The sequence below is a fragment of the Cervus canadensis genome, chromosome 7, assembly GCF_019320065.1.
Source record: "Cervus canadensis isolate Bull #8, Minnesota chromosome 7, ASM1932006v1, whole genome shotgun sequence".
NCBI lineage: Eukaryota > Metazoa > Chordata > Mammalia > Artiodactyla > Cervidae > Cervus > Cervus canadensis.
The window spans coordinates 43338072-43353437 of NC_057392.1; the positions used below are offsets into that span (position 1 = coordinate 43338072).

The following is a 15366-nucleotide window of genomic DNA, read 5'->3' on the forward strand; positions in this document are numbered from 1 at the left end:
GGGTCAGAGCTCTGGGGAGGAGCAACATGTGGACATTGGCCAAAGTGTCCTGTGTGCTTGCTGTAAAGTCTCCTTTAAGCCTCAGGAACCCAGGTGGTTGGGTGGATGGGTGGGTGTTCTGCAATTTAAGATCTTTGCCATGTCTCAGTCTATCAGCAGATGGACCAACAATTATTCACTCTCATTATTAACACCTACATGGAAACATATCACCTGTACAATCTATCCAGTCTAATCCTGGAATTCCACCCCCACCTTCTCTCAATTCTCTTCTAAGCCAATCTGCCTCGTACCTCCCCACAAAGCACTTACTAATTTTTGGCATAGTACTTGTACCTGAGGAGCTGTCAATTTTTGTCTCCTCTGTCATTATCCACCATGAACTTTTAACTTTTTTTCAAAATTCTCTTTCTCCTGGAAGTCTTTTCTAATTATACCCCTCACCACCACACACACACACTTTTTGACCATTCTTTCTTTTTCACTTTTCTTTTTTCTTCACTTTTGCCATTTATATAGACCCAATATAATTTTCTGCAGTTCTTCAGTTGACCAAAATAGATTCTTGTCAACAAAACTTCTGATTAAATAAGGTCAATCACAATTTTCTTCTTTTGTTCTTTTCTTCTTCTTTTCTCCCCATAAAATTTATCAGTCAAGTCATATGCCTTTAAAGTAACACTAACAGGTAACTTAAGAGCACACAGCATACAATTCCCTCCACAGACACCCCCAAGGCCTCCTCTCACCACTCAGCTTTCTCTTCCCTCTGACTCCTCTGCTCTCCTCTGAGCTTCATAAAAGCAGGAACTGCATCTGTATTGTTCAGCACTGTGTCCAGAACCTCTGACACCTGAATATGTGTAGAAAAAAAATGAATGAATGAATAGCAATCTAGTTGATTTGACCTGACAACACAACATAGAGAGAGTCCTTTGCAGACAGTTATTCAACCCAACAACCCAGCCTTGAATCAATGACTCTGGTCAGGATATTCTAGACTCTGATTGGATGAGCTTGGGTCATATGCCCAGGACAGTCTAAACTCTGATTGAATGAGCATATTAAATTTGATTTAATTATCAAATTTGAGTGGAACATCATGTAAATAAATAGGTAAGGAACCACCTGCTTCCTTCTTTCAGGATGATTGTGCACAAGGCATGCTTCCTGCTTTCTCCCACCTTATACCAGCCACTTACTAGTCAAAAAATAGGCATGCGTGGGAATTCCCTGGCGGTCCAGTGGTGAGGAGTGGATACTTTCACTGTAGGGGCCTGGATTCAATTCCTGGTTGGGGAAATAAGATCCCATAAGCCGAGTAACACAGCCCCCAAAAAGGTATGCGTGATGAAAGAATGGTGGTGATAACAGAAGTCAAATGGAATTAATCTTTCTAGGAATTGCTGGTACCATTGGGGTCTGATGGGGAGGGGATGAATTGAGGTGAGAGCCAGAGACAGTAGAGGGGAAATAAGAAAACATGACTGAGGTTAGAGAAAGGAATTGGTCCTGGATTTCCTTACACTCAGCACAGGAAGTGGCCATGAAGCAATAGATTCTTCTTACCTATGTGAGCTGTCCCTCATTTTTGTGAACGGAGTGCTTCATGCAGTCCATCCCGTTTTCCCTCTGTGCTAAGAAGTTATGTCATATGTATATGCTGGAAATTCTAGTTTCTAGTCTTTGGCTTAATTCAATTGACCCTTAGAGTACATACCAAGAGGTGATTCCCATTAATGCTTATAATGAGCAATAATTTGACTTTAAAATCCTTTAGAGGAAATACCCCAAAAGGCCACAAGATGGACATATTACCACATAATAGATAATACATGATAATACACACCATAGATGATACATAATAATACATAATAAGTGATGCATGGTCCCTCTTCTCGAAAGCCTTTCTTGGTGTTTAGTTTTCTTTTTGACTCTGTCAGTCTCTGTATATTATCTTCTATGTTTAAGTCTTTCTTTCAGTTTTTTTTTTTCTTTTTCTTCCAACCCAAGGATTGAACCTGTATCTCCTGTGTCTCCTGCATTGCAGACAGATTCTTTACCTGCTAAACCATCAGGGAAGCCCTCTTTCTCATATTTCTCCCCAGATAAAATAATTTAGAAGCATATTACACAGAATTATAATCTCAAGTAAAATTTGTATTTTGTTTTTTAATGGAACTATTAGTTCCTTCTTTTAAGATTCTCCAAAAAAAAAGTGTGTCTGTGTGGGGATTCCCCAACTGTTCAGTGGTTAGGACTCTACACTTTCACTGCTGAGGGCTAGGGTTCAATCCTTGGTCAGAGAACTAAAGTCCCAAAGCTGCGTGGCTTGGCCAAAAAGAAAATAAAAATTAAAAAATAAAATAAAATTCTAAAAGAAGAGTGTTTTCTCTGGGGGAAATATCTAAATTATTTTTTAACTTATGTTGCCTTTTTGTGAGTCAGTGATTATCACTTTAAAGATTCCCTATCATTGCTTTTAAGGGTGAAATGGTTTCCATCTCTGCCTCTGCTGATACGAAAGGTATTGATTTGATCCAGAAAATCAGGTGCTTGAGTACATAACTGGCAAGTCAATATACCAGAAGAAATATTAAAGATGCCTAAAGAGATGACTTGAAGACATGACTTAGTAAACTGATAATTGATTATTAATGGACAAGGTGCAAATTTTGACTACAAAAATGCAACACTTATGTTATTTTACTTATATACCTGCTGTGAGGATGAAACACTACAGTACTGCGCAGGTCAGGATATCTGAAGTGAGGAGAAAGTAAATGATATCATCTGAATGGACCTTTAAGGATGGATAAGATGTATTGAGGGCTTCCCTGGTGGCTCAGACGGTAAAGAATACACCTCTTATGTGATATTCTATCTCTAATGATACAAAAAAAACAAATCAGCAGTGACCCGGGGCTGCAAATGGGGTGAGGATTGACTTGAACATCAGGAAAGCCTTTTGGGGTGACAGTAGTGGTAGTTACACAGGCATACACATTCGCCAAGACTCAGAACTATACACTTAAAATGGGTGCATTTTATCCTATGTAAGCCAAATGTCAATAAAGCTGATTAAATAGGGGAAAAAAACAGAAAGTCTCCAAGGGAGGGCAGGTCATGCATAGAGATTTGAATGCCATTCAGTTTGGAACACTTCCAGTTACTGCCTCTTGTGTTGCCACAAGCATCATACATGTCTCTACCATCCCGTTTTAAAATATGTCCATCTTCTCAACCTAAATTTCACATTAGTCAAACTGTTTTAGCTAGAGATAGACAACCTAATAGCTAGGCCATTTAATCTGACTCCTATACCTCTATAGGTGAGGAGGGCATGGCAACCCACTCCAGTAATCTTGCCTGGAGAATTCCATGGACAGAGGAGCCTAGTGAGCTATAGTCCATGGTGTCGCAAAGAGTCAGACACAACTGAGGAACTTAGCATAGGACACAGCACACTTATACAGGCAGTATATATTGTAATGTTGGAGAGTTCGGACTCTAGCACCGGACTGCTGCTGCTGCTAAGTCACTTCAGTCATGTCCGACTCTGTGTGACCCCATAGACGGCAGCCCACCAGGCTCCTCTGTCCCTGGGATTCTCCAGGTAAGAATACTGGAGTGGGTTGCCATTTCTTTCTCCAATGCAGGCATGCATGCTAAGTCGTTTCAGTCATGTCCGACTCTGTGCAAGCACCAGACTAACTGGATTTAAATCCCATTTGCTATCTAACAGCTTTATGGCCTTGAGTAGTCACTTAATATGCCTGTGCTTCACTTTCCTCACCTTAGAAATAGAAGCCTCTATCTGAAACTTACGAGTTTGTTATGAGATGACATTAGTCAATATGCATGCAGTGCTTAAGATACTGCCTATGCATAATGAACTATTTTTTAATATATTTGGCCTTTTTATTAAAAAAGAAAGGATCATGCATTATGTAATTACTTTGAATTACTTTATTGCAGCTAAGTGAATGATTCTGGCACTCACTATATTAAGAGACTTCTATCCTGCATTTTAGGTGTTGATTGCTCCCTTCATCATTCTTATATGGAACAGCTGTGGTTTGGGACTTACCCTTCTCTTCAGGCAACTCCCAGCTATCACTCCAACATTGTTACACTATGGTGATTCCAACTTTCTTTTTTCCTCAAGAAAGTGGTAGGGGTTTTATAGTCAGTTTATTCCATTTTTTAATGGTTACTGAGAATTAAATTTGCCTATAACCAAGAACATAACATGCAAAATATAATATTTTACTGCAACTTTCTAAAAAGAGCACAAAAGAGGAGTGTGGTAGGCTACAGTCCATGGGGTCACAAAGAATTAGACACTACTGGGCAACTTCACTTTCACTTTCAGAAGGTTTGTTTATCTTTTTAAATGAGAAACAAGAACTTAGGTTACATTTATACCTCAAAAGGAGAAATTGTGTTGGCCCTTAATCCCACAGTGTAATTTTAAATATTTTGCTTTTCAATATATAGGTTTAAGTTCCAATCATAAAAGCCTTATAAAAACCTAATTTTTATGGTCCTCCTGCCTATTTACTCTTTAATATCACATTGGCCTTATTTTTCTCATCTATCCTCAGATCAGTGAAAATCTCATTTGGAGCACCATTTGACAAACCTAGCAGTATTGAATTAATATCTATTCTATTATGCTGGGGTCAGGAAGATTTCTTGGAGTAGGAAATGGCGACCCACTCTAGTATTCTTGCCTAGAAAATTCCATGGACAAAGGACCCTGGCAGGCTATAGTTCATGGGGTTGCAAAGAGTCAGACACAACTTAGCAACCAAACAACAACAACAAAATAAATTTCTAGCCACAAAGGTCCCAGGGTGCTTTCTTTTCTGGATAAACTGTTTGCACTACTAATTCTTACCTCTGCCTATCTTTATCTCGTGTCCTGTCTGTGGCTAGTTACCAGGTCTCCTTAGTAAACTCGCAGCACCAAGTATCCTGAAGGTCATCTTGGTATGAAGGTCTCTACCTGCTGCTGAATGTCAGGTCCACCAGCGAAGTCATATTTGTATATTTTAAATCTCTTTCCTTGCTTTCTTTTTTGAAACAGCTTTTATTGAGATATAATTCATACACCATACAGTTCACCTATTAAAATGTACAAGTCAGCAGTTTTTAGTATATTCACTGAGTTGTGCAGACATAACTGCAATCAATTTTAGAACATTTCACCGTATCAAAAAGAAATCTCATTTTCCATTCCCTTTGTATAACTGAATCACTTTGCTGTATACCTTAAACTATCACAATGCTGTTAATCAACTATACTCTGATATAAAATAAAAAGTTAAAAAAAAAAAAACCTCATACCTTTTAGCTATCACTCCCTCTCACCTCATTCCCCCCATTCTTAAATTTCTGCAAATTTACTTTCTGTATCTGTATATTTGGACATTTCTGGACATTCATATAAATGGAGTCACAAAATATGTGGTCTTTTGCAACTGGCTTCTTTCACTTAGCGTTTTCTAGATTCATCCATGTTGTAGCATCTATCAGTACTTTATTTATTTTTATGGCTGAATAGTATCCTCTTGTATTTTATTTATCCATTCATCTAATTGATCGGCCTTAGGCTGTTTCCACTTTATAGTTATTATGAATGTTGCTGCTATGAACATTCATGTATGGTTATTGTGTGGACTTATGTTTTCATTTTTCTTGGGTATATACGTAAGAGTGGAATTGCTGGGTTGTATGGAAACTCTATGTTTAACTTTTTGAGAAAGTGCCAGACTATTTTCAAAAGTAGCTGCTTCGTTTTACATCCCCACCAGTAGTGTATGGAAGATTCTAATTTCTCTTCATTCATATCAACACTTGTTATTACCTGATCCTATGCCTCTTGATATGAAATCTAGTCTCTTTGCCTTGACTGCTCTTTGCCTGTCAACTTTATTTCCCCTTGTTCTCTAACACTTATACAAACTTTGAGAAGTTGGTCTCTTCACTGCCCCCATAATACTTTGTTTGTCCTTGTTGTGCCCACTGTCTTTAACACCTTCCTTTCCTTTGTCTTTACCACTCCAAATTTCTACCATGCCTCAAGCCTGCATTAAGCCCCTTCTAATGTCCATCTCCCCTGAATTCCTCTGTGCTCAGAGTTGATTCCCATAAGTTAGGCATTAACTATATTTTATCTTGCACTGTTGGCTCTATCATCCAATATGTCTTATATCTTATCACTCTAATCCATATGTAAACTCCTTGAGAACTTTACTACTACATCCTGTACTACCACAGCCCAATTCAAATCACACAGTAGATATTCTATAAATATTTGTTTGTTGATTGATTCTAAGAGTATAAAAATATAACCTTGAATTTACAATGGGTTTTTAATTGACATATAACTTAGTTTTTAATATTTATTTATTGTTTATTTATTTGGCTGCACCAGGTCTTAGTTGCAGCATGTAGGATCTTTTAGCTGTGGCATGCAAACTCTAGTTGCAGCGTATGTGATCTAGTTCCCTGACCAGGGGTCGAACCCAGGCCCTCTGCATTGGGAGCACAGAGTCTTAGCCATTGGACCACCAGGGAAGCCCCAACAGTGAGTTTTTTAATCAAAAATTTTTAAATGATTTTGATTGGTTCCTTTTTCTTTTAAGGTAGGATATGCTAGAAGTCACTAGCCTATGCCAACAGCAATACAGAATAATTATAGACAGTGATGATCTTTGAGTCACTTTTCTGTCCAGTCTGATTAATGTGGAAGATGACCATTTAATTGTGAAATGATCTTATTCCAGTTCCCCTTTCAGTTCACCCACTGTTGCCGGGAGAGTTTCTTGGAGAGAAGCTGTAGACTGAGAAAAGTAGAGGAGGAGCTTATTGTCTGGAGAATAAGAACCAAGGAATTGAAACTTGCATAGGCAAAAGAAAATGTATGCTAAATAATCTATCTTACTGTTGCATATGCCTTTTAAAGTATTCTTCAAACAAGAATGACGCTTTTAAAAAACATATTTAATGAGGAAATATTTCTGACAAATACTTGCCATTGATGCTCTCAACAATTCATATTGGTGTCAAGAGGGTACAGTAGAAAAGCACAAGTTTAAATCACAGCTGGAGAACTTTCTAGCTTATGACTTTGATGAGTTTCTTGACCTCTCCCTGCCTCAGTTTCCTCATCTATAAAATGAAGATATTAATAGTCCCTGTCCATAGATGTGTTATGAGGGTCAGATGAGATGATGTGTACAAAGCATTAGTACGATGCCTGGCAGAAAGGAAGTGTAAATGAGAAGCAGTCCCCTCTCTCTTCACTCTTCTTACCTTTTATGCAGATCAGGGCAAAGATAGAGTTAGCATGACATGTGGATATGACAAGGATAAAATATTTGCACTCACAGGTAGTGGTAGATACATGGGACCAAAGTATGGAGGCTTTGGAAGGTACCTAGAGAAGTTTGAAGCATATTTCATCTAAACCATGGACGATCCCCGCTAGGAAGTAGAGGAGGCATGGTTATAGAATGGAGAAGGGTGGGCTGGTCATGTCAGAAAAGTTCCAGAGTACGTGGGAAGAATGAGGTTCTGAGTGCTACAAGAGGGGTCAGTCTTATAGAGCAGAAGGAATGCATGTTCCTCGGAGAGAAGGAGATGTGTCAGGACATCTGGGTAGAAACAAAAGAATGTACCCCACTGTGTACAGGTCATCCGGAGAGCAGAGGGGCCAAAGGAGGAGAGTTGGAGATATCTAATATAGGAAAGGAGCAGGTCTGTGGCACCACCTCTCTGAGGACTGCTTTAAGGGCTCAGTAAAAATGAAGGGAAAATGTAAGATTGGTGATCATTGAAGAAGGTTTGGGAGAACATCCTTAGTAGGATTCATTCTCCATCTTTTTTTTTCTTTTTTTTTTTTTTTTGAGGATAACTCAGCTGCTCTGGCTGCAGAACAAAGGAACCAGGCAGTAGGGAGTGAGGGATCCCCATCTTCCATAAGCCTGGGACAAAAATCAGAGCAGCCAACTTCCACCAGGGCAGCAATGAGAGCACTAAAGGGGTCACCACACGCACAGCAGGTGACTGAGGCGCCCAGGTGCTGTGTCTGTACGCACATGTGGCCGGCCACATTCTCTGTCCCCACACTCACCCCAGGGCTGTTTATGAGCAAGCTCAGGAGCCTCCTTTTCTTTATTTAATTTTCCTTACAATAAATGTTGGCTTTAAAATACAGTCAAATACAGATATACATTGTTTTAAAAAGCTGTGTCATCTCAGGAGTGGAGTAGAACATGAAAGCTGCCCTTCCCTCGTCACACACATGGATAATAGGGCCCAAACTTTTCTCGGTGTCAGATTAGATGCTGGTTTTTCAGGTACCTTGAAAGTTATGCTAAACAGGAGAGGTACTTCTAAATGTATTCCTAGGGCCACCACAGCATAGAACAGCGAGAAATCGAAACTAGAACTTGGAGATTCCTGCAGTCTCTAGGGCCCAGCCCTCTCGTCCTGCCAGTGAGGAAACACACTCAGAGCCAGAGAGTGAGAAAGCCCTGTGAGTCACGAGGTACAGTGTAAGTGAGCACCCCTACTGTCACCGTCTGGACTGTGTATGTTTCACTCTCTCTCGGTGCCTCAGTGACCTCCTGGCACCGGGCAGTTCCCACATGAAAGATAAGCTGCTGAGTGCCCACTGCTTCCTCTCGACCCAAGTCAGGGGTGCACAGAAAGCAGAGGCAGGAGCCGAACGCTGCTGCCATGGAGCAGAGCCCCTACACGTGCAGGCTTGCAGCACTTCCTAGCTGTGTGCCTGGGACCAGATACTTCCTGTTTCCTCAGTTTCTCCATCAATAAAATGGGAGTGCATGCATGCTCAGTCGTGTCTGACTCATTGCAACCCTATGGACTGTAGCCCCACCACCCACCACCCACCACCCAGCACACCCACCCCCCCCAGGCTCTTCTGGGATTTCCCAGGCAAGAATACTGGCATGGGTTGCCATTTCCTCCTCCAGGGGATATTCCCCACCCAGGGATTGAACCGGTGTCTCCTGCTTTTCAGGCAGATTTTTTACTGCTGAGCCACTGGGGAAGTCCCAAAATGAGGGTTAATAGTACTACTTGTTGTGAAGATTAGACAACAAATATAAAGCATTCAGCATTGTGCTTCAAAGGTAATAAAATGACTAGTAAGGTTTGGTGATTATTATCATTACTTTTTTGTACAAGGGCTTTGTGACTCATAACACCCTGCAAAAAGTAAAGGACTGGCCATGATTATAACAGTGATGGCCAAGGCTCTGCTCATAGCCTTCTTTCTTTCTTCCTTCCACCCTTCTCTCTGTGAACTTTGGCGGCAGGGCACTTCCACAGAAGCCATAGCTTAGAGAAAGATGGTGCAGAGTGTAAGAGTGCTACTCTTTCAAAAGCCCATCTCAGAAGACACCAGGGATGGCTCTGGTTTACAACCCTTTCCCTCCTGGGTACCACCAGATGATGGTGCACTTGTAAAAGCCTTGATTTGGCCAGTTGCATGGTAAGATGTATTCCTCTTCTTTTCCTGGCTTCAAGAAAATGTTTCCTACCCCTGTTGTTGGGTTGACCAAAAAACTGGGGTTTCATTGGGGTTTTTCCGTCACATCTTATGAAAAACCCAAATGAACTTTTTGGACCATCTGACACAATTCGCATACAAAATAAAGCTCATGGCTTACCAAGGCTGCCACTAACACATCTAAGTACCTTAATATAAATTACAAAAAGGTCCCTCTTCCTCAAGTCATGTCCCTTCCACTTTATTTGAACAAGATAGTTTACTGTCCTTGTGCAGTGCTCAACCTACATAACCATATGTGGCAGACCTGTGACTTGTATTCAGAATATTCATCTCTGTTCTTTAGGTCCTGAAACACCTGCGGCACCTAAATTTTACCAGCAATATGGGGGAGCAAGTAACTTTCGATGAATGTGGAGACCTGGCAGGGAACTATTCCATCATCAATTGGCACCTCTCCCCAGAGGACGGCTCCATAGTATTTAAGGAAGTTGGATATTACAATGTCTATGCCAAGAAAGGAGAGAGACTCTTCATCAATGATGAAAAAATCCTATGGAGTGGATTCTCAAGGGAGGTATGTGCTGTCCATCAGGATACTAGATGCCTCCACCACAGGAAGAAACTGCACTGGGCTTTGGGAGGGCCTTGGGCTTTGCCACTGGACTTCCAGAATCACGAGTCCACTTCCATCAGTTCACTAACTGCGTTGTCAGGATTCCCTGTGAAATCTATGAGTGTTAGTGTCCAGAAGAGATTGCTCAAAACCGGAGCCCCATGCTTATTGTATTGAAACAATCTTATTCTTTACAAATCTGACTCCATGGCTAATAATAGTTTCTTTGGCTAAAACTTTCCCCCAACCAGAGCAAAATATTTAAGCAAACACAAGCATCACTCACGACAGAGCATGGGCAATTCACACAGAGGTAGCTCCCTGTTATCCAAAATAGCTTAGGACTCACCTATAAATCAAAAGGACAATTTATTCTCCTCCTATGGGAGACCTGTAGCAAATAGGAGGATGCTTGTGACTGTGATCACGGCCTCCTTCAATGAGTATCACTTCATCCACAAGCCTGATTAATAACCAGAGGTACATTACTCCCAGTGAATATGCACTTAAGGAAAAGATACATGACAGGCTGAAATAATAATCATTCTACAATGGTTGTGTCCTAGAATATAATACGTTCTAAGGACCCAGATCCTCTGTAGGAACAAACCCTGGACCGGGCATCCTCTCTAACTTCCAAAAAGCCTGGATGAGAACTGCTACATTTTTCTTTGCATTTGCCTTTCTATTATTGGAGTCGGAAATGGCAGCCCACTCCAGTATTCTTGCCTGGAAAATCCCATGGAAAGAGGAGGCTGGTGAGCTACAGTCTATGCGGTCGCAAAGATTCAGACACAACTGAGGGACTAACACTTTCTATTATCACCTTTGAGTATCTTGGACCACTTTTTATGACATGACCAAAAATTCAACTTCTTCTTTTTACCAAATGCTTCTTAGGTTAATGGGTTTCTGCTGAGATACTACAATTTCACTGTTTCTCAATTTAAAGGATAAGTTACCCACAAGAAGTTCTCCTATAGATAGCAAATCTCATCCACAGTGTGCAAGTCTTTTTAGTTTCTACCTCAGAGAATGAATTCTCAATTATAAACATGTCATGACCCTTTTTCAGACAGAGCTTTGGGGATTCCAGAGGGTATGTTCCTCTGTTCACCAACTATACTCTTGTCTAAATTATCACATGTATCAATTGACTACAGTCTAAATTGATCAGCTATGTTATTTATTATCTGTTCCCTGCTGTTGTTGACTCATCCAGGTTATATTTTACCTATGTTGATGCACACAGTTGTCTCTAATTCAATGGTATAGATTGAACCATTGTTATTTTGTTATTTTGAGGTTTTTGCCACTCACAGCCTAACAGAAGCCAAGAAGGAAAGCTACTAAACTCATTTTAAAAGGCTAACATATCTTAACATCAAAAACAGGCAATAACAGTACAAGAAAAGACAATTATAGGCCAATTTATAAACATAGATGTGGTCACGTCCTAAGTAAAATATCAACAAAGTTTAACCAGCAATGTATAAAATACATACCATGATCCAGTAGAGTTTGCAGTGAATTTACAGGCACATAATAATAGCAAATATTGCAGTGTTCATAGATGTAGCTTATCCTATCCTTCCTTCAAACCAGGGTCCTGAGCGTCTCAATGATCATCAGATCTGGTATCGCTACTTCTATTCCTCTTTCATTAGAAAATATTGCTGATCATCTGTTCAAGTGTTTTTAAATTCCTTGTCAAGCCAGTTATTTCTTTTTTGCTGGAAACAATGATAATTAATTTACTGCTTTCCAGGTGTTTAACTTTGTAAGATGTCTCCAGTTCAAGCAAGTAGTGGGAAGGGGGACAGTCTTCTTAAAGAGATGTTTTGAAAATAGTATGAGCCCTACCCTGTATCAAGGGTTATTCAAGGCTTTGTAACTGGGGCTACAAAAATGAAGACTTGCTCCCTAATTCAAGAAATGTATGCTTTATTCAAAATATACTTCGTTCTTATATTTACTATCTCTGATACACATAGACTGTCAGGTAGTAAATACCTAATAAGTACTCAGTTACCTGGCATGATCAAAGATTGAGATGGAAGCAGGACTTCTGAATGGTGAAACAATGGTAGATTGGGCAAAATTGTCAAAAACAATAACTTAAGAAGCTAGAAATCAACCAATAGCATATATCAAAAGGTGAAGTTTTTTGATGTTTTTTTCTTTAAGAAAAACTGATGAAACTCAGCTAACAGTGGCAGTCTATGGCATTTTAGCCCAGGGCTGCTCTCCAGTTATTTCTAATGTGGACAAGCATGTTATCTGCATTATTATTAAAAATAACAAGTTTTTTTTAGCCCTTTCCAATATGTTTGCCCATATTTTTCTTGTTCCACTAACTAGGAACTCTGGTGTAATACATAATAGTAGTGGTGATACTGACCACCTTTATTTTAAATAAGCACCCTTATTTATTTTAAATTAAATAATATTGTGTCATATGTTTATGCTAAGAATTTGGGGATTTTTTTTCAAGGTAAAGATATTTCTTCCTACTCTCATTAAGTTTTTTTCTAATTTTTTAAAAATTTATTTATTTTGTAATTGAAGGATCATTGCTTTACAGAATTTTGTTTTCAGTCCAACATCATTAAGTTTTTTATCACTGCTGCTGCTGCTAAATCATTTCAGTCATGTCCAACACTGTGCGACCCCATAGACGGCAGCCCACCAGGCTCCCCCATCCCTGGGATTCTCCAGGCAAGAATACTGGAGTGGGTTGCCATTTCCTTCTCCAAAGCATGAAAGTGAAAAGTGAAAGTGAAGTCACTCAGTCGTGTCGGATTCTTCGAGACCCCATTTTTATCACTAGTTTGTGTTAAACTTCATCAAATATTTTTTCATCCATTGATGACCATGTTTTTCTGTGTTAATTTATTATTACAATGAGTGACACAGAATTTCTGGTATTAAACTTGCTTACATTCCTGGCAGAAACTCAGCATGATCATGGTGTATTTTATTTTTCATGCCCTTTGAGTTTGTCTGTTATTTTAGTACTTTTCATCTGTTTTCAAGTAGTAGAAAGTAGTTGTACTCTTTCCAGATCCTTTCAGAGTCCTTACCCTTTGCACGTATCTCCAGGATTTCTATACATTTTTACTTCCAATAATCAGAACTTGATATTCTTTTTCAGAGACTGCCTGTAGGCTAATGGAACCCATTTTGCCTACAGGCTCAGAGAGGCAAAGGAGAACCTCAGAAGAGCCTAGGAATTTACATTTCCCTTCCTCTCTGACTGCTGTGGAAGTGTGAAAGCCCTAGCCCTTTTCTTCAGGTCAGGACAGCATTGGGGCCTAACCTGCAGTCCAGAGCTCCCCCGGGGGATGGGGTAGAAGTCAGAGGGACTTTGCTCAGGATCATAGCCTTGCTTCTTCTCCTGCCTCCTATGTCCCACTTCCTCCATTCTCTTCCTGATTCCTTTGGGAGAACTTTCCTTATAAATCACTTGGACACAAATCCTCAACTCAGCTCTACTTCTGAAGACAACTTAATAAGTGAGATGGGCCTTCATACTGTCCTTGTCTTATTTTAGAATTAAGGTTATTATACTGGGCTTACAAGAATTAGTTGGAAGGTGCTCCTTTAAGAATATATATATATATTTTCCTGATCTCTGCTAGAGTTTGTATAAGATTTATCTGTTCCTTGAAAGTTTAGTATTATTTGCTTTTGGTGAACAAGGATGATGGTCATCTCAGGTATTACTATGTGGTGGGGAGGAAGTAAGTGGAAAGAGGAGTATATAGTTAGATGTAGGTTATTATCCTGGTCCTAGTTTCTGTTTTGGGTGGTAGTCATTAAAAATGAGGGGCTTCCTAGGTGGCTCAGTGGTAAAAGAACCCACCTGCCAATGCAGGAGATACCAGTTCAATCCCTGGTCGGGAAGATCCCCTGGAGGAGGAAATGGCAATCCACTACAGTATTCTTGCCTGAAGAACCCCATGGACAGAGGAGACTGGCAAGCTGTAGTCCACAGGATCACAAAGAATCAGACATGACTGAGTGACTGAGCATGCACACACACATTAAAAATGACTAGCCAAAAGTGGCTCAAACATGAACAAGTAATAATAGTTTAAGGGTTATGATTAATCAAACTCTGTGCACCTGAAGTCCATTAAGGAAATAAATTAAATAAAAACTATGTTATCTGAAGTTAATGTAGCTATTGCAGCTTTCTTTTGGTTAGTAATCACCTGGTATAGTTTTCTGATCCATTTATTTTCGCCTCTTCCATGCCTGTCAGGCCTACCTCACTGAGTTGTTGCAAGCATCTCAGAAATCACCCTGTAAAGCATAAAAGAAAATTGAAGGAATTACATTTTACTACAAAGTTCAAAGTCTCATTTTCAAATGTCCCCTTGTCTCAGCATTTCCCCTTGTGGCTCTCCCTCTGGGTGCAGGTCCATGTCCCTGTGTCCTGTAGTTTGTCTCAAACTTTTAGTTCTATGAAAAGTAAACAGATGTCTTTTTCTGGGACTTGTAGAGGATGGAAGGGAAGGCTATTTAGGGAGAATTTTGTTACTGCGTAGACTCCCAACAATTAATCTTCCTCGAATTCCACTGAGATGTGTTTGTGTGTCTGTGTGTGTGCGCCTGCCCTTTCCCATAGGCATTTGTCCCCTTCAGAGATAATAGGAACACAGACCACTGGCCCTTCCTCTGCCTGGATTGGGCCTGAGTCTGCCACAGTGGTGCTGGTGCCCAGCTCCTCCCTCTGACTCATGTCAGAGGAGCTGGAAGACTGACCCCAAGCTGCAGCCCCTCACTGTTGTGATCTCCGCCCTCCAGGTGCCTTTCTCCAACTGCAGCCGAGACTGCCTGCCAGGGACCAGGAAGGGCATCATCGAGGGGGAGCCCACGTGCTGCTTTGAGTGCGTGGAGTGTCCGGATGGGGAGTACAGCGACGAGACAGGTATAGCGGCAGCCCCGGCGCGCTGCAGAGCCCCCTTCACTCTGGGCCCCGGGCTCAGCGAGGTCCCTGGAACAGCGGTGCTGAGACGGTGCCAAGCATGCTTTCTCATTTAACACGGTTTGTCTCAGCGTCACACTGGGCTGCACGCTGAGGGGGATAGAATCGGAACATTAGGTATCTCTGCAGTACCGTAAAAGCTTACAAATACGTCTGTTGCACATCTTTCTCTTAGGTCGATACTGCACTCCAGTATTGTTTTTCTTTTCT

The 15366-nt window shown here is 40.5% G+C and overlaps 1 protein-coding gene across 4 annotated transcripts in view; it reads left to right on the plus strand.

Annotated features, from left to right (window-relative positions):
• Nucleotides 1–15366, plus strand: part of CASR (calcium sensing receptor) — an 80770-nt gene that overhangs the window by 61551 nt on the left and 3853 nt on the right. For all 4 annotated transcript variants that reach the window (XM_043473131.1, XM_043473130.1, XM_043473129.1 and 1 more), the window contains exons 5-6: nucleotides 9894–10124; nucleotides 14976–15099. In XM_043473131.1, coding sequence (XP_043329066.1) covers nucleotides 9894–10124; nucleotides 14976–15099 — 355 coding nt within the window. The remainder of the gene's footprint in view (nucleotides 1–9893; nucleotides 10125–14975; nucleotides 15100–15366) is intronic.